Source organism: Anser brachyrhynchus, assembly GCF_964034855.1.
Source record: "Anser brachyrhynchus genome assembly, chromosome: 4".
Taxonomy (NCBI): Eukaryota; Metazoa; Chordata; class Aves; order Anseriformes; family Anatidae; genus Anser; species Anser brachyrhynchus.
The window spans coordinates 39,695,409-39,715,919 of record NC_137698.1 but is presented as its reverse complement, the minus strand read 5'-3'; the positions used below and the strand labels follow the sequence as shown (position 1 = coordinate 39,715,919).

Genomic DNA, 20,511 nt, shown 5'->3' with positions numbered 1-20,511 from the left:
GCTGTATCCTATTCCAGAAGACAGATCAACTACCTGCACCAAACCATCACTGCAACCTAGGAAACATGACCCCACCCCAACCCAGTTTTCCCCACTATCTCTATTTCTACTGCCTCAGCAACAAAGTAATTCTGTTCTTCTTCTGTAAGGTGATTTGGAGCATATAGTAAACAAGCTTCCTGTGCTATATTTTTGTGTTTGTGTTAGTTAAAGCAAATAACATGAAATATGCTATATGCTGAAGAAGAAAGGAATCAGCTTCCTCTTACCATCAAGCCCAACATACTTGTATTTTTCTACTATTCTCAACATTTTGGTTTTCAGAAGTTCAGATCACTTTAGTGTAGCTGAAAAGCAGCCAGAAAACTTCTGTTCTTATAAATATAAAGGATCTTCTCTTGTCTTACTATTCTTACTATAAGCTTCTCTTTCCTTTTTTTTTTTTTTTTTTCCCTGGCTGGGTGAGACAAAAAGAATAGTCTTTTAAAAAATATGTCTTTAAAATTTGGAAGGAGTACAATGAAATGGGTGAGAGGCAAGTCTATGATATCTTTATCTGGTATCATTTAAGCTTTACAATTACAAGATCAGAGTTCATAAAAATCAGAGTTGCAAATGGCTTGCTTTAATTTTCCATACGTTCCACAGGAATCTAATGCATATGCAAAGAACTAAAGAGGTACTCTTTCTTAGAGCAATTCAAAGGTGATCCTTTCTACTCTTTGGACAGGTATATGGAGTGAATAAATGTAACATTTACATAACAATGTAACATGAGGAGCAGAAGCATAATGTATCAACAAGGAAAATATTTTTTTCTTCAGTGCCTAATGGGTGGATTATTCCATTATAAAAAACAATAAGTACACAGATTACTCCAGACACTATGCGTTTAATGCAGTAATAAACATTCCTAAAGGCACCTTAGTTAACTGGTAAGGTTGCAAAATAATCTGTTCGCTTTTTATCCTTCTATTTGAACTTCCTACACAAGGAAGAATGATCTATACAATCCTTTGTGATAATGTTTTGTTAAAGCAAACGTATGCTACAGCAATCTGTATCTGGCTTTATTTCATTTGCACAGTTAAGGCTGCATGGGCCAGACTAAGCTCTCCTAATTCAGTAGCTGAAAGCATTTCTTGCTCTTTCACATAATCAGATCCCAGCACGTCAATTATTTTTACAAAAAGACTGTGTACTTTCCCGAGCTCTAATTCAGCGTCACAGGGGAAGGCTGGCTTTTGAACACTCATATTTAAATGGCTACATGCAGGTAAAATTACATGCATATATTTGACAACAGTATGCAACTTGAAATTTGCCAACAATGTTCAAAATTTAATACAAGCATGAGAAAGGTTTTGCAATTAACCAAAATAACACCAGAATGGAGATGATAAATCGAACGACACACTGAAACTATTATAGACATTTTAATTACACTTTTTTTTTCTGCAAATGAGTGACTTAAATAATCTCTTTTTCCCCTAAGTCCATGCTATAAGCCAACAGAACTGCAGAGAGCAACTATGTTTCGGGAAGACTATGATATTATTGATATTTCATGTTTGATGACGTAAATCTACTTAACACTAGAAAAGAGATTTAGAGATGAGCTCCAATCATTTCAGTAATTGGTATTCATGTGTTCTAGTTCAGATGGATTATTGTTAGAATGATAGGCAGCTAACATTAAATGTCAAATTAACATGAAATATAAAGATGGCAATATGTTGAAATTTATATAACATACTTTGGGATGAAAACGCTATCCAAAAATTGGTCCTTAAGGAGTAGCAATACATACTTATTTCATCATAAAATAATTTGATCCTTTATGCCAAATATCTAATTTTACTAATGTAAATTAGTATCTGCCACTCAGTAAAATATTGTACACTAAATGCAGACCAGAAAGACTTACTACACAATGGCTGTCACTAAACATATCATGAACTAAATATCATAAACATATAAAAAATACAGAACACATTTGGCTATTAACCTTCCCAAAAATATTTCTAGATGTAAGGCATTTGCATCCCACATCAAAATCAAATGTCATTATCATGAGGCTACTTAATTGTTTGGGATAACGGTTTATTCTCCGACTCGACTACCAGCTATTTCAGTTCATTTCTCATCCATTGCCAATGAAAATAATATTTCTGAGATGAAAAGGACAACAAAAATTAAAACGACCAAAATTAACTAGAAGTAAAAAAAGTATTTCTTCTCTGTCTCTCAAGAAATAATATCATTTTGATTATGGCTACCAAAGCAGATAATTGATGCATGCAAAACTCAACTGTTCAAATATTGATTAGAATATAAACTGAAAAATTGTGAGAAGCACTTAAAAAAAAAAAAAACACGTGATTAATCTTCCAGTTTGAGTAAATTATTGAAATTCTCTTTTATCCTGAGCTGGACCTACTTGTATCTATATGCTATAGTTTATCTATGAAAAGTGTTTTGCTTTGTTTTCTCCATTTTAAACTCAGTTAATTTTTTTGTCATATAATTTAAATCAAAAAAAAAAGTAATCTTACTAAAAGTATTTCTGAACTACTGTCATTTAAATTCAAAACAGATGCTTCACAATTGACTCAAATACCAGAATAAAACATTTTCATGTTAATTATTGTTTGCTATTGCAGGATTAATTCAGAATTATCAATTTCATGCTCACTTTATCTGTAATTTGCCATATATTATGTTTAAGCTAGGATATTTTTAGAAAGAATCAGACCTATTTTCACCAGCATCAGCCATAGTTTTTCATTATCAGTGAGGCCTTTGCTCAATATTAGTTTCTATGGAAACCACCACTGATATTATTGACATGTGTCACAGCTTTTTTTTTTTATATATAAAAAATATGACTTTTGTTTTCTTTGCTCCTTTTCTTCATATAACTTTTTTTTTTTTTTGAGTACTTTATGAATGTGCAAAAAACAGTAAGAAGACCCTGCTATGATTCTCAGAGGTCCAATCTACTGTGAAAATAAAGAGTACATATGGCAAACGATTTTTCAGGAAAACGTTTTGCTTTTGGAAATGACACCAACCAGAGGAAGTATTACAAAAACAGCAGCTGAAAGAAACCAATTCACTGTTAGAACACACTCAAATCACATTCAGTGCTGCAATAAGCAAGATGTCAAGAACCACAAAAAGAAAGTAAGATAAACTATTACAGTGCAATATTTAAAGAGAATTTAACTACTGATAGATAATATTACTTGGGTAGTACACTGTATTACCTTGCTGAAAATCTGTCAGATTGTAGAAATATCAGAAGAGATTTTTTTTTTTAATTCAATAAACCAACTACAAATTAAAATAGACTATGTTATGTGTGCAATCATTAAAGATGGCATGGTGCCAGATCCCTAAGAATGAAAGCTATTACATAAATGTCTACAGCAGAGAGTTATTTCCAGTATACTGGAGAAAAAAATCATAGGATTTTTCAATTACTTCGAAAAATTCTTTTCCTGCCTTGTTCAAGGTACAACAAAGCTCTGCCCTCTGAAGACAGGAGTTCCAGAGCAAGTGTCAAAATAACTTTGGTCAGTAAAACAAAAGTATTTCTCCTAGATTATGTCTCCATCCTGAATTAAGGATAGAATCGCTCATATCCATTGGGAATACGCGGTAGCAACCAGTTCTCAAGCATAACTGCCAGCAAGATCTGCATCAGGACGGGAAAAGAAGAGAAGGACAGAGCAGAAAATACATTCGTTAGAATGACGTGCCAGTTGACTGCAACTCAACAAGTTCAATATTGCATCTTAAAGTGTCACCTACTAAAGTGTTAGAGCAATCAGAAAATTGTTTCTTTAAAATCTGTGTGGGTATATCCACTGAGGTTGGGAAAAACAAATTACAGAATTTTGAGAAACAAGGAAATATACCACTAGAAAAGAGTTGCAATTGTAGATGCATTGACAAAAATTTACTCTCAAGTTTTCACAGAATACACCACCGATAAGTAATATGCATTTCCCATCAGATCAACAGTGACTTATTTCAGGTGACTGTGAAGAAAAGTAGGGATGTAGATTGCAAATACTGTTAGAATCTGACCAATATGCTGCCACAGGTGGTTTGACAAATCAAAGAATTTTAGACAATGACTGTATCTACTCCATTGGTAGAAGAATGTACAATCTGAAATATGTGGTAGGACTAGATGATCTTAGAGCTCTTTTCCAACCTGAATATTCTATGATCCTGTGGTATTACACTCCCTGTGCATAAGGAGACACCAAAGGCTTATTTCTCCAAAGAAATTTGGTGCTGTTTCTTTAGTTGCACATCTAAAAAGAATACAAGTTAGCATATTCCTGACCTCTTGTTCTAATAATAATAATAATAATAATTTTAAAAATGGGAAAAAAGCCATGCAAAAATCAAATTAGGAATATTCAGTAGAAAATGTATGGATCATATTAGTTATTACTTGAAAAGCAGATGATTAATAAAGCCTAAGGTTCTTCTCTTAATTCCCCACAGGGAATTGTTTCATAAACTTATCTATTCATTACTTAAAAAGCTGTTCAAAATTTACAGTAAACCTCAATATGAAAAGAAAAAAATTAGTACACTTCCAATGAAAACATAAGAGATGTCACATCAAATCCAATCCATTGTCATTCAATTTCCCAAACAAAAAGCATGAAATTTCAAGAACTTATAGAAATATTTTCTTACATGCATAGCAAAGTAAATGAAGGACTTGCACATCTGTTAAGGAACAGAAGGTGAAAAACAACTTCAATTCTGGAAAACACAATGGAAGTTCTGCCAGCTGTCTTGGCACAAGTTTGTTACTTAAATTTATTGCTAAATGCTTTTAGAGTTTTGCTAAGGCATCCCTTCTTAATTTGGTGTAAACACAAAGGAATAAAGATAAATAATAGAAAATTCAGATTATGCAGACAGTGTTAAATAGAACAAGAAAAAAACCTCCAAAGTCTCCGAGTGCAGGAGTAAACCAACTTTCCAAAGCAGGAATAGTCATTTTAAAGTAACTGCTTACAATCTTAGATGTCCCAACCAGTCTGAACAGTAATATTCCAGACAAGACAGATCAATCACGTCAAACCAAATAAACTTTTTTTTTTTTACCGTTTATCACATCCAAACTGCATCACATATGATTTTGTGCAGAACAGATAAAAGAGAAAAAACAGTCATACCAATATGAAAGCGTACCTGATACCTTCCTATGAACTTATATTGCTGACAATTTTATGAGACTTGAAAAAAACAAGCTCATTTCCTTACCAAATCACAAAACATTGCAGGTTAAACACCAAGTAAAGTTTTTCCTCAAATATAACTTAAAAAGTTTAGCACATTTTGGGTAAGTTTCTATTGATATATTTATTTGTAACTATCTTAAGCTATTTATTTTCCCATCTCATTTTCTGAAAATAAATTCATGCTGCTCTTGAAATATAATTTAATATCAGATAAACAATACATAATTTTGATAAATTTATTATTCAGTACGTATCGTACAAGTTTTGGCACTTCCTTGATATTTTTACCTGCAGATTAAAAACATAATTCTCAACATGAAAAGACACACTAGTACAATTTGACAAATGTTATTAAAGCTCTGTTCAAATCTTACAAAAAGTCTCCCTCTCTCACCTCCCACAATCGAAAAGATTTAACCACATTTTCCTGCCAACACAGTGTACATAGTCAATACAACACAGTCCTAGAAAGTTAGTTTTATTTGTTGGGTGCTAATATCTGGATCACGAAATTCTACTCCTTTGATAAGCAAACCAAAAAAGCCTTTTCTTAAAATACTTCCTACAAACATTAACTCAAACTGTACCTCACATAGTCCTTCATGGAAATGTAAAAAATATATATACATATATATATACACACAAACGTGTATATGTGCACCAGTCTCTTACACATGTTGTACCTAAAATCAATATTGTGAGATAATCACAACAGACTGAATAAAATAAAAATGCATGAGTATAATTTCATATCCTCTCCACAAAAAAGTCTTCTTACTTCTGTCCAATTTTATTGGAATTTTATTTATTCAAGAAAGGAAAATAAAAGAAATATCTGTATTTGTATTTCTATCGATATAAAAAGCAAGGAAATATTCAAGCAAATAAGCATGCTTAACAATCTGAATACTTTTTCTTTGCAAGTTAGGCTGTCAATAGAACCCAGAGAAGACAGATCTCTTGAGTGAGATGGCTTCAGGAAATACAATTGTTTAGAAGTATGCTTAGGGTATGGCAACATACAAACTAGACTATAACAGAACACATCTGCTGAAAAACAGCAGTTTGTTTTTTTTTTTTTCCTCTAACTTAAAATCTTCAGAGTCCAAAAAACAACAACAACAAAAAAAACCAACCTTCATCCTCACTGAACAGATATAAACACAATGGATATGGCAGAATGTTAGCATTTACAGGAAGTCAGAATAGTGGGCTGTGGTTTTTTTTTGTTTTTGTTTGTTTTTTTAATCAACTTCATTAGTTCAGCAAAGGGACAACTCACTTTCCATTGTTCTAGGAGAGCTGTATTAATAAAAATAAATTTAGACAGACCATGGACTTCTTGTATTGTCCACAATCATACCTCACATCACCTCTGCTGGTAATTAATTTAGTCATTTTATCACACTATTTAAACAGAGCCTTTATTATTATTAACCACACTCAAATATTTTCCAGGAAGATTATATTGTAATATATGTTCTCTACTTATCCCAAACAAACTAAGCTAAGAACTGGACTGAGGAAGTTTTCATTAAATCCTGGATTAATTTTCAAAGATCTTCAGAGCAAGAGTGTGTGTGCATGCACATGTGTATGCATATGTGCATCTATTTAATAGAAGCTGTTATTATTAAATGAGATGTGTATTCAGATCCCATGTAATTTTCATAATACATCATAATTACTACCAAAATGAACTCTTATCAGAATTAGAAAGCATACTTGCACAGGTAAAAAAAAATATGCAATTTTTTCAAACACACAAACTGATTTAATCTGAATAGTCAGCTAACTAGCTTTAGTTCACATTAAAAAAAAGGAGAATTAATATATAATTCCCATTATGTCTTATTTGTACTCTTTTAGATGTCAAATGAATAGACTATGAATATATTTAGACCAAGTCCGTTGTGTTAGAACAGGTTCAACAGCCTCAGGCTCTGCTGCTCATTATGTTGATCTAAGTCATAGTGTGCTTTAGCGATGGGTTGGGAAATCCATTTTGTCTGAAGTGCACAACCTGAGGTTATATTTAATGGGATACGTTCTAATACAGTCTGCCTCTGCATGGTATTGGTTTTCATGGGAGACAGGTTTTTTCACTGGAGGAAAAATCACACTAAGGAAGAATAACAGGAGACTACAACAACCTAGTCTATAAGAAGGCATGTTATTGCTTAAGGAGAGGCTCAGGAGATCCAGTTTCATGTCTTATTGAAACTGTATTGTTGCGTGTATCTGTATTTTCCAAGCTTCAGCTTTGCACCTGGTGTGTGATCCAGCCCAGAATGAGTAAGCAGGTTTAATTCAGATAGTTTTCCTATACATTTAGAACTATGGTAGCTTTCTACAAAATCCAAAAAATATTGCTGTACACAGATAAGATGAGGACAGAACAAGTAAGTGCTCTAAGGACACACTAGTTTCAAGTAAATGACTTAATTTACCTACTATGCTATTATTGTTGTATTGCTTTTCTGCTTCTATTCACACTACTACCATCTTTCCTCTGCTACTTAGTCTTTAATTCCAGTTACATCTCATCTTCAAGTATCATGAAACTTATCTCTTCAAATATCCCCACTACTTAGATATTGTTTATTTCAAGATGTACGAAATTCAGGATGTATTCCCCTCAACTCTTTTATAAAATATTTTTTCCTCCTGATCCAGAATGAAATATGGTTTAGTGGAAATTTCATTTGTTGTGTTATGTCACTTTCAAAAATAATAAAAAAAGGAAATTTAATTCATATAAATAGGAGTAATTCATCATTATCATTTTACCTAGCCTTCTGTGAGACAAAGACTATCATACATTCCCAGAACTTCCATCATATATAAGGCTATGAGAAAACTTAAAGAAAAAAAAATAAAGGTAAAAATAAACCTAAAAGCACTCATACAAAAAAAAAAAACACTAAGTCATTATTAGGAAGGACACTAAAACAGTATGTACTTACATGAGAATACTGTTTTATAGTTCTGTCTCCTCCTCTGAACAGAAACATGACACTACTATCATCTCATATTTCTCTTCCCTTTATTTCATTTGTATCTGCTTTAAAGGTGAGATGGAAGGCAAGAATGAAGAGATGCAGCAGAGTGGAAAAAGGAAAACTGAAAGTAGACAAGAGGTTTTTTTCTAAGCTTGATAAAATGTGGAAGAGTGTACAGGAAACCACAAGAAGTTCTCATTCTTCTACGTCAATGTGGTAAGAGTACAGTGCATGAGCATTCTGCCCTTTCCTCCTCTTTTGGGAAGAGGAGCCTCACCATTCTGCTTTCAAGGCAGAATAGGAAACTGTCAACTGGCTTCGAGAAATTCAAAACAATAGAAGCAAAAAATGTTTTATGACTATTGACAACAGCCCAACAAACTAAATGTAAACTGAGATGCCAATGGCTGACCATAGTCTAACTGAGACAGTGCTGCAATCTGCCTTGAAGCCACTACAGAGAATTTTTCCCTTTGCTAGAAAGGATATGATACACATTCATTTATCTTATTTACCTCATTTTTTATTTTTTTTCCTAAGCCAGGCCCAAGAGGTGTGAAAAACTGCCTAATCATTCAGGTTAAACACTTCAGAAGAGTCTATAGGGGTGGCATAACTGTTTCATGTGGAAATAAAACATATATAGCTCTACTGTTAGAAAACTCTATACCTTATCCTTTGCTTCCACTTATTTTCTTTTAAACGAATACATAACTACTTACATAAAAGAAAACAAAACAACGTGACCACATAAAGCATGACTCCCAAAACCAGGGAAAAAGAATAGACAGCTACTCTTGATAAGTTTTGTATGTATTCCTTAATGCCCAATAGAAAGTCATTCAAATGTCCTGATAATTATACTTCTAAGAATTACAGAAAATAGAAAAATAAGTAACGTTTAACACTCAAATCTTTGAGGACAAAGATTTGATTAACAATCCTCTCCTTCTGTAGAACAGTACTTTAGAGCAACAGAACACTATAGAACAGCAAAAATATATGGAATGCTCCTTAAAATATCATATTCTGTCACATACTGGAATGAATTAACTTCATACACCTGAAGTCAGGACACGCTACGGAATTTAACTTAATATGCTAAAAAAAATTACAATAAAAGTACACTTCTCTCTAAAAATGATGCTAATTTATTTACAAACATTTGAATTTCTTTGCGTATAAAACCTGGATGTCACTAGCAAAGATTTATTTACTTTTGATAGCTCCTATTATGCTACAATCTGTTAAGCTTCAGAAAGCAGTATTCTGATGTTTATTTAAAAATCAAAATAGATTATACTAGTTAAATAGATTCAAAAAAAAAAAACAACACCCTTTGTTCAATGGGTATTTCACTAAAAGCACATCTTATGCTGGGTGTCTTCCTTGTCAAGTAACATCAGTAGCTTATATAAAACTTATCATTTTGCCAAGAAATACATTGTGTGTCACCATTTAAAACACACACACACACAAAAACAGCAACCCACCTTCCCCTCACAAAAGGACTGCATCGCATCTTGTGTACCCCAATCCATGAGTAAGGCCCATCTGAAGGAGGCTTGATAGCAGCACAGTATCAGAAGCCCACAAATAAACAACATGCCCTGCAAAAAGAAGCAAGCAAGAGGGTTGCAGCATTGCTCTTCCCAGCTACCATACACAAACTTTTTAGCTTCCTGGCATGTTTTCAAATGGAAAACTGATGAAGCTGTACTCATTTAGTTACCTCCAATAATTTTATGAAATGTATCTTCAACTGTATCAGTAGGGATAATTTTCTTATTCATTGTATGGTCTATTGAACAACTTTCGTTGTTGTTTAAAATAGCCTAGCTGCTACCTAGCAAACTGTCAGTATTCTTTACATATATCCTACCTATTCTGACAAAACTTAGTCTTGAATAACGTATCATTATTTCTGAAACAATTCTCCATTCCTCATTCCACATGTTGTCAAATTCCTTTTCACAGCTTCGTTCATACATTTTATTTCAACACTACAGACTGAATAAATTTCCTCCCTCTCATTTCCTCTGCTTTTCTCCTTTTTTTATTATACTCAGTTTCCTTCACCCTTTATAGCAGCAGTTCATTTTCGATACCTGCTTATTCTGTCATTCCTGTCCTTTTTGCTCTCTGCTTGACACTTCTCAGATTAACTTCATTACCAAATCCTGCAAAACTTTAGTCTTGTGCCACTGATGATAATGCTTGAAACAGATTTCTCTGCTGTTCTGCTCTTGAGAGCAGCAGAATAATGTCTGAACAGCAACACTGAAACACATTGAAGAGACTATACTCAGTGTAATCATTTCAACAAACTGTAGCCCCTGCAGGGGAACAGGTGACTTTTTTTTATTAATTATATAATTTGTGAAGGATTCCTGTATTTGTCTTTAAATATGCAATAGCATTCCTATTTATCTCCAACATTTTGCAGATGCCTATCAAAATATCCTTAAGAAAAACTCACACAAGTAAATGTGTCTTTCATTTGGTGAAAGCCAGTGTGAACGTCAGACAGCCCAAAGCTTCCATACAAGATTTACAAAATGCAGAACTGATTCTCCATAACCAGCCAAAACCAGCAGGCAGGTGCATCTAACAACACTCAGAAGTTACCAGACTGAAGCCAAAAGTATCAGGGGAATGCAAAGATTTCATCTAGAGGTCTTTGGATGTAGCATTTCCATTTTTCTTCAGATAAATCATAAGTAGGAAATTTAGGAACATTTCATAAAAACGATCATTCAAGTAACTATTTATATGGGTTTTTCATGACTATAAGACAATCATAGCAGATACATATATCTACACACACACAAGAAAAACTGCAGGATTAGGATATTAAGCAGGTATACTTTCATTCCTTCATATTAATTAAAAAGAGAAAAGGCAATATTTTTGCTATACTCTTATTTCTTGCATTGGATGACACATCTAACAGGCCATGGAAGGTTCAGGACAAATAAAATTTACTGTGTTATTAGTAGCACTATTGCAACCTACAAAGCATAACTGAGGAATTCCCATTATGGTTTTTTCCCCTATTGTATTTTTTTTTCATAACAGGGTACACACATCTCTCTAGTGTTGTAGAACCTGGCTTTATCCCATCACAAAGGCTTTTTATGACTACACGTGGGAGTAATCAGCAGGAAAAGAACACTTAAGAGTTAATTTACAGACTGTTATGAAAGGTTTTAATGAAACAAGAGAATCAATGAGACTTTAGTCGGTAAATTTCACAGAATGCCTACACCTCCAAGAATACACTTAAACTGGCATTTTTAGAAATAATGCTGTTGTATAATTTCCTTTTCCCTATTCTGGTCAAAAGTGCTTCAGATAAACTACCCAGTTTCTTTTGACTTTATCAGATGATTTCCAAGTGAAAAATGTTGTACACATTTTTGTAACATCTGACTGATCTGAAAGTCTCTGTGCATTACAAACAAAGCATATGAAGGTCTTATGGGTAGAAAACAGTAGCAAGGAGACAAGCTTGCTTTTATGCACATGATCTTTCTGTAAAATACATCTTACACAAAAATCTATATATGATTTCTAATATTTTTTGCATATGCATAAATAAGAGTAAATACAATCTATTTCACCACAATCTTTTTTTCTTGAAGGTTACTATGTGATATAGAAAGTTAAGAACATCCTCAATAACAAAGTTTTTAAATACAATCTCACTTATTTTTCTTACAAGAAGGGTTTGATTTTCCATACATTTATGGATTTACAGAAGTATTTTCAAATAAAAAGGACATAGCTAGATCAGTAACTCCATTATTCCTTTTCATTTGTTTTTCAAATTAACCATCTTCAGTTACATGCATGTTATGCTCAGCCTAATCATCTAAGTCACGTTCTCAAACATTCAAGTTTTCATACATTTAGATCTAACAGACGTTTTTTGTTTTTTGTTTTTTTTTGAGCAAACTGAAATTTCCATTCCAAGTGGGCCAAAGAAACAATAGCTATTCAGGCAGTCATTGTATTTCACTGCACACTTTGTCCCTGAAAAAGTCACAAATATTGTTCCCAATACAATGCTATGTCCTTTACTACAGTGGAAAATACATAGTGGTGCTAAGAACTGCTAAATACATTGCACCAGCAGTGAAAAAAGTTAGAGTACTGTAATGAAAAGAGAATTATTTTTTTGTGTGTAGGGACAAAGAAGAGAGTGGTTGTGGACTTTTTTCTTTTTTTTTTTTTTTAACATATATATATTAAAATATATAGAGAGACACAGATAGTTTGCAGGACTCTGAATCTGATGATGTGGTTCCCAGTTCTTTGCAACACATACAAATAAAGCACTTTACACGTTGAAATAAATTCTTCAAGGACAAATAAAGTGTCTTTGTTGGTGTCTATACAATACATGGTACAGTAGTGTTCTTGTTATAATTACACTATTTGCACAACAACAATACAAAAAACTTTTGTAAAGACAAAGTCTGATATGAACTCAGAGATAAAGATCAAAACATCGCTGTTCTACAACATCTGTGACTTGCCATGGGGATGGAAATGTGTGACAGAAAGCACGTTTCACACAAAATTACACATTAATAGTCATATTTTGTAAGTGATAGGAAGACTCCTCACCCCCTGAAGCCCACCAAAAAAAAAAAAAAAAACAAGAGAGGGGAAAATACTTAAGTCATATATGAACTTGCTAAGTGCTACATACACAAAATCTTTGTTAAATAAACCCATCCTTTATCTCAAAGAATTACCAATCACATTGCATTTTTGTAAAAACAGAAACTTCTAATGAAAATATTAAGACCCATCATTACATAGACCTGAACAAATGAACCTCAAGTGTAGTTGATTTTCCACAACTTTGTTGCATTTTGCGATGTCTTGTGTTGTAAAATTTAGCTGAACAACTTTTAATATCATAATTAAGCTCCAGACAATTCAGTGCTATTAGCATTTTAACTATAATAAAGCAAATGATTTGTTATTTGTAATTTTTTACACTTTTATAGTTGCAGTTTGACATACATCAACTTTTTTGTTTTGTATCATATTTGCATTTTCTTTTTGATTCCCTGCAACACAACTCCTCAATTTTTCTCGATGTCCTTCTGTATCACTTGGTTAACTACTCCAAAGTAGTATTCAATAAATAGGCCTATTACTTTTAAGAAGATCCATGTTAAAACATGGAAATGTAATAAGCTATGAGGGAAAATTATCAATGAAAAGCTACTCCATGACAGAAGTGCCCTTTGAAACATACATACCTGCATACACACAATTCCCCACTAGGCAAGAAACTCTACACTTGGAGTAATGATCAAAAACATCCAACTGACAGAGGATTAACTTGATACAACAAGATCTAGAAGCTTAATGCTACCAATGTGAAGAAATATACGTTTAATTCAATAAATTTGGTAGGACAAGAACCTTATGATTGCTTGAGCAATAAAGACAAGTTTAACAGCAAAGTTCGTTTTACAAAAAAAAAAACTATTTTAATACTCTCCATAACAAAGATAGACCCTGTATCTCTCCCCTATCAACTTCAGAGAAAAATAAAAAGTGAAAACCAGTTAACTGGTTCCTCAGGCAGTGCTTTGACTTGAGCAGCTGATCTAGACCTTCGTCAGATATTTTCTCTAGAGTAGTTCTCATAACTCCTCCTTAAAGGAGATATTGGCTTATTTTACATTTACTTCTACTTATTACACTGGTCATTTCCATAATCATAATACAGTCTGATCACTGGCTGTCTTTTGTGGCACAGTAATGCTAAAGAGTCTTATGGCTGCCTTAGGCAACAATCTAGGGATATCAGCAAACATCAGGTGCCCTGGGCTCACTACTATAGAAATATGCAGTAATATCAGGTAAAGACAAAGCAATAGGCAGTTATGAGATAACTTGTACCCAGAGAAAGTTTTATTCCAGCTTTCAATAGATACTGGTTTGTGCCCTGGAAGAAAAGAATTGTATTCCTTTTAAACATCCATCTATATTGTTGTTTGTTTTTTTGTTGTTGTTTGTTTCTTTGTTTGTTTTCATTTAATATTGTAACTCTATGCTCTTCCTATTCAAATAAATGAATGGCTCTATTGTGAAAAAGCTAAGGTACCAAAAAGAGGGTGGTAGCTGAGGGACTTCTAACAACTTTTATAACAACATGAAGATTGATCCTGAGTTTCCCCTGCCCTCTTTTGAAACTTAAAGCCTTCATAAGAAATTAAAAGACAAGAGCATTCAATCATTCCCATTAAAATGTTGACAACGCAAAATAATACAATACTGGAAATTCAATATTACAAACAGTAATGAAACATTAACAGCTGAACAAGGTATACAAATCACTTTCTAATAGATGATTAGATGGATCCTGGAATAGGTAAGAGGAAAAAAAATAGACACTGCTTACATAGAATTAACTCTATCAGTCCTACTGAAAATATGATCAGATGAGGGCACCTCTGAAAGGGATAGGTTTTCCAAGGCATTACTTCCTCACACTGCCATTTAGGGTTTCTATGGCTTTGAAAGGAGAAAACTTGGTTATAATTACCAAGTGTAAAAAAATAGATAAAATGAACATCCTCCCAAGAATTAAGAAACAAAACTACAAACCTTTACAGACAAATGAACGCTAACCATAAAGGAGGTCCAAAGCACCTGCATATCATTATTAAAGTATTCCAGCCCGACATGTGACACTAAATTTCTTTGAACATGCATTTTAATAGTTATTTCTTCGGTCTGCTGAATTTCAAGAAATCCATATGGTATAACACTGAAGTATGAAGATTACACTAAATTGCTGGTTTTTTTTGTTTTGTTTTTGATTATTAAAAAGGACGCACCAAGCAACAAGCTCAGTCCTCTAATATCACTGCGATGTTATGTAAATTTCAAGTGCTAGGGTGGCAATCGAAAGCTGAACTTACACTCTTACTTATTCATCTGCATACAAAAAAAAGGCCAAGTTTCTCAAGCATTCAGCTGCATGTAAAAACAACAGTATTTCTACAACAATGTATGTGCAATATATAGACTTACATCAGAAAAAAATTCAAAAACCAAGAACTCTTCCCACACCCTCTTACAGATTGATAACTTATTTTTGCTATTGTTTATGTTAGTGCTCTTTACATGCACCTCTGAGCATTAATGCATGACTTTGTTGGTAGTCACTACCTTAAATCTCTCCTAATGGAAAGTATCAGTAGCTTAAGAAAAAGTAAGCTTGAGTTTTTAAGGATACTATTTGTCAAGACAGCATTGCTTATTTATTACCAAAAGAGGAACTGCTATGATTCTTTTTGTCTTCGTGTATATATTAGCCTTGTGCTCTTCCTTATCCTCCCTAGAAATGCTTAAAAAAAATAAATGACATCAGCAAGCAAATTCAACTTGGAATCACTTAACATTTCCTGACACTACCATGCAAGACAATTATTCTCTGGCTTGTACAGTACAGTACGCACAGCCTTTGGCTGTTCTGTGAGTTTCTCTTACAGAACTATAATTACTTCAGGGGGATTGAGTACATGGAACTAATTGATGTTTAACATTTAAGAAATGTAACACAATTTTATGCCAGTGTAAAAATGTCAACAGTAATTCATAGGATTTGAAGAAATTTCACTGTTGGCAGAATCAATAGCTACACATGGGAAATTATCCTAAATAAGAGTGCCACATCTAATATAAAACTCTTTCTGAAAAAGTAAACTTTGTGGGGTATATTGATACAGCTACCTGGTGACAGCTGAAATAACACAGCTGGAATATAGAAGAAATTAAGAAAACATGCACATGCCTGTTGAAAAAATATTTTTGCTTGACATTGTTCTTTTCAGTATGGAAATCAATTAGAATATGAACAGATTATCACATAAACAATGTGGGTGTAATGTCAATACAAGAAGAGACGTGCTTTATCAAAAAGTACACTCATGACATGCATCATAACCCAGAGGTTCATAAGAAGTTCACAACAAAAATGGGGATATAACTCAGATTCTGCAGTCCCCCAAATAATATCTTGGAACTAAAAACATTTCTTACTTTTGACAAACGACAGTCACATATATATCAATAAAATGAACCCACAGCAGAGTAACCACATTTTCTGTTTCTAAGTGGTCACTAGAAACACAAACAATACAAGTGTCAGTAGAACCAATTTGGTATGAGGAAAAACAAATTTTTCAAAAGCACTCCAAGTGTTATTCTAAAGGGCATATCCTCAGAATCTATTCTGAAATTTTATCTTACAAGAAATTCCGGCATTGGTTAGGGAGGAAGAGAATTTTTATTTATTTTTTTTTTATTTTTAATGAAAATCTGAAATGGTATAACTTCAGGTAAATTTGTGTTTTCTTCTAGGAAGATCTTAATTTTTATTTATTTATTTTAAATGATAGCATTAAGACCTTCCTAGAACTGGTGGTGATGGTTGCTTTTTTGCTGATGTTTTTGTTTTAAATGTTTTGATGTTTTTGTTTTAAATAGTATTTAATCTTTTTTTTCTTTATTTCTATGCATTATTTCACACTTATGCAACACAGCAACTATGCCTTCCATTGCAGATCAGTAACTAAGTTCATTGTTCACAGTCTCACAATCTACATTTGATTAACAGATAACCACATCAAGAACAAAAGTTACGTCTGTAGAGACTGTCCTTGAACAGACAAGAAACATCAAATGTAAATTCCATGACACAGTAATTACAAAAAATTTTTCCTTGGTCTGAGAAGAAAATGTATGGGGGAAATTCAATAAATTGAGGTACATTCATACTTTTGTCACAACTTTCATAAGGCAAAGTGCTGATTTTTTCTTCAATTATACTTAAAAGGAATTGCTAAAATCAAAATTCCCCTTTTAAATATAGAGTTTTCATCAGATCATGTCAGTCAATTATTCCTGTTAGAATTATAACCTAGCTCTGTGGAATTGAACATTCATAGTTCCATCTACAGAAACAGGTAATGTGTTTCCTTTCATTCATTTTTTGATCAGAAAACTCCAGTTTTTGTAGGTATGCCAAGTGGCAGGGACTGTGGAACATAGCAAGTATGCTAGCCGGGATACAAGAAAGCTCCTAGATTACTGCGACTTCACTTAAACAAATGTTTCAATAGTCCATCTTACCCATTCTGTTCCAAATATACAAGTAGAAGAAAGAGATCTAGTTAAGTTTCAGCATAGCTCAAGGTTATGAATTTTCCTCAAGTTCAAAGATGATTTTAGATGCTGAACCTTTGTAATCATATGTAACTGTAGTGTTTCTCTTGATTTCCATGAGGCTAAGATTCATTCTAAGGGTTTAAATATCTCATGTTTGTTAATAGTCAGTCTTTACAGGCAGCTTTGCAAAGTAAAGCAGCATAGATTTTTATTGATTCTAGGGGGAATAATCACTGACTTCAAGACAAGGATAGCATTGTAATTATTCCATGCTTAGAATTGTCTTGTGGGACTGACTTCAGAGAGCTCAGCAGCCTGAAAATAAATAAAATAAAATAAGTCTCCAACTCAGTGGGGCACAGTGATTAATGGATATAAAAGTAATAATATGGGATCTTTTGATCTGCTTTTATTCTGGGCCAATCTGTGTTTACACAAATGAACACCTTTGAATTATTATTTGTAAACATGAGATAAAACTGTTTTTACATTAGTGTAGCACTGCTAATTTCAGCTTCAATAGACAAAAGAGAATAAGTAGTGGATGAGACAGGGAACTGGAGTTTCCCATGCCAATTTGCCATGATATTTGAGATTGCAGCAAATGAGTGAGGGAGGTACTCACTCATTAAACAGTGAAAATAAAAATAAATATTGAACAGCTGCATCATTAACTGTGTGCCATTCAATCTGCATGCTAAATGAGGCAAAGATCCCATGGAAATAACACTATGTCATGTAATTAATAACCGTATTGTAATGTTTATGAACATGTACTAGACAGGTGTGGCACAGGTGATTTTTTTTTTTTAATGTTAGTTCTTCCTTCATTTTTAGCAGTCATCCTATACACAACTGTTGCAGGAAATAGTATATTAGGACATAACCCTAAAAAGTTTTTCGGCTGAGACTGTAATGCATAAACTGCTTACAGAGAACAAAACTATCCCCCCAAGATGCAATAGCAAGTAATTAAAATGATCTTCAATGTTGCTAAATATAGCATTTCACATAAAGGATGTATGAAAATGTACTTCTGAAATTGTACGTGTGTATTTTATATCAGTATTAGGATGATTAAAATTTCTCATGAAGTGACAGTTCTTCATAACACTATTTTGAGCCACAGCAAGTATCACATTACACATATGTACAGATATTTAAAAGTATAGTGATTTATTATAAATTTCATAATTTTGTTATATAATTTTATTATTGTAATTATATCATTATTGCAATTACATCACAATCGTAATTGTAATTGCAATAGTTATAAATTATTGTATAATTTATAATAAAACCAGGACAGTTTAGAGAAACCATGCAAGCAACTAACATTCTTAAGGTTTCACAATATCTGACCAGTGCTAGGTTTGTGTTCAAGCAAACAAACAGTAATCAGATCTCGTGAAACCCTAAGAATTACTAGCAGTATAAAGATTTTTTTCAGTCTTTTGATTCAAGTGGAACTTATTTTTCTTCTGTAATTTGGAGGAAAAAATAATGACAAAGAACCAGAAGGATTATCATAAGAATATCGCTCATTGGTAGAATGTAATTTGGGCCAATATTTATATGTCCAGAGTGGTAAAAGACATAATAATCCTATCTAATTACAATTTGCATTCAGAGGAGACAAAAAAAAGAGTGAAACATTTCTGGTTCAGAAATGACCAGTGTTGACCTTCACGATTCCTGCTGTCTTTCCCCTTCTAAAAGTCAAGATTCTGATCAACCAGAAGTCACTATTTCAATATTTCTGTGGTCGTGTGAAATGTAAGATTTCTGAAATACTTGAAAACTCATTCTACTCTTCATACCTCTGATGAAGATTTAAGCAATAATCTATATGAAAGCATAGTCCTTAATAAGTACCCAAAGTTGGATGACCAATATAGCAACGTCAAAATTTTTCCTCTTTTCCCCTATACCACTCCCTTCCAAAAAAAAAAGCAAGAAATCTAGAACCTTAGTCACTTGTTTTTGAGTCCAACTTTTCAACTTTTTCTGCCATTCATCCAACGATACTAACTTATAAGCATATACCAGACTCTTTTCCAAAATTAATACTAAATTAAAAGTAAAACTTCTACAGTTACTCCAACGGGCAAGTAATTCATGGCTGTGGAAGGATTATGTTCACTGCAAAACTCCTGGAAATAAGAATCACAATTACTAAAGCAGCCATCTCTTCTGGATGTGAGCTGATTTTATACAATATATTTCAAAAGAACTGTAACAAATTGCAGGAAAAAAACACTTCAGTTTTGGAAACTGAATTATGGCATATGTTATGTTGGGCCAGTATTTTGAGTAAGATCAGGAAGTATTGTTATTACTGCTTTCAAATGAAAACAGCTTTTAGCAAGTTGTTAGGAACTATATATAAAAATCTTGCTTAAATTAGTACATCATGTGGGAGATTGGTACAATAAAATGCAACAAGTATGGCATGTTTTTTCTTTTCTTTGCTATCTTGGAATACTCTAGAGGTAAAATAAGAAGAGTCAGATGCTTACTGTTTACTATAACATTAAATTATTCAAATAATGCATTGGCAGAAATATTTGTCTTCAGCCAATATAAGTATTGAAAGTTTTATTGGATAGCTATGATTTCAGGTCTAATCTTCACCTGCAGACAAATTCTGAAAATATTCTGAATGTATAAGAGTAGAAAAAAAAAGACACTAACAAACAAAAGACTGCTAACACTGATGTGACATGATTTTAGACATATAAATGGTCTCAACTGATTCATTGGCTAATGTTCAATTAGCTCTACTAATACTATGTGAGAAAGATTTAAACACTTTCAGAAAAAAATCAATTTCATTCTTATTCTTCAGCAGATCTCATGATGATGTAGTAAGCGTCAACACTACATATTGGGTAAGATACTTTTGTCTAATCCAAGTTTCTGGACTCTTAACAATTCATAAAAAAACACAACTATTGCAAGCTGATTTCTTACTACTAGAAACTCCTGACTACTTTCAGATTTTCAGCAAATACAGCTGTATACATTGG

General features: G+C 32.8%; 2 protein-coding genes across 18 annotated transcripts in view; one reads left to right on the top strand and one right to left on the bottom strand.

Annotated features, from left to right (window-relative positions):
- The window catches only part of LOC308194894 (uncharacterized protein), a 293,597-nt gene that overhangs the window by 103,246 nt on the left and 169,840 nt on the right, over positions 1-20,511 (bottom strand). For 12 of the 17 annotated variants that reach the window (XR_013951022.1, XR_013951023.1, XR_013951026.1 and 9 more), the window contains one exon: positions 9,772-9,888. The exons of 3 other annotated variants lie outside the window; for them this stretch is intronic. Coding sequence is in view for 3 of the 14 variants with exons in the window: in XM_080591452.1 (XP_080447578.1) it covers positions 9,772-9,888 (117 nt within the window). In the remaining 11 variants the exon portion in view is untranslated. Of the gene's footprint in view, positions 1-281; positions 3,701-7,969; positions 8,400-9,771; positions 9,889-20,511 lie in introns of those variants that run through there. 2 more of the 17 variants (XM_080591451.1, XR_013951033.1) reach the window with 2 other exon arrangements.
- Positions 1-20,511, top strand: part of LOC308194886 (uncharacterized protein) — a 705,306-nt gene that overhangs the window by 614,973 nt on the left and 69,822 nt on the right. The gene's annotated exons all lie outside the window — the stretch shown is intronic.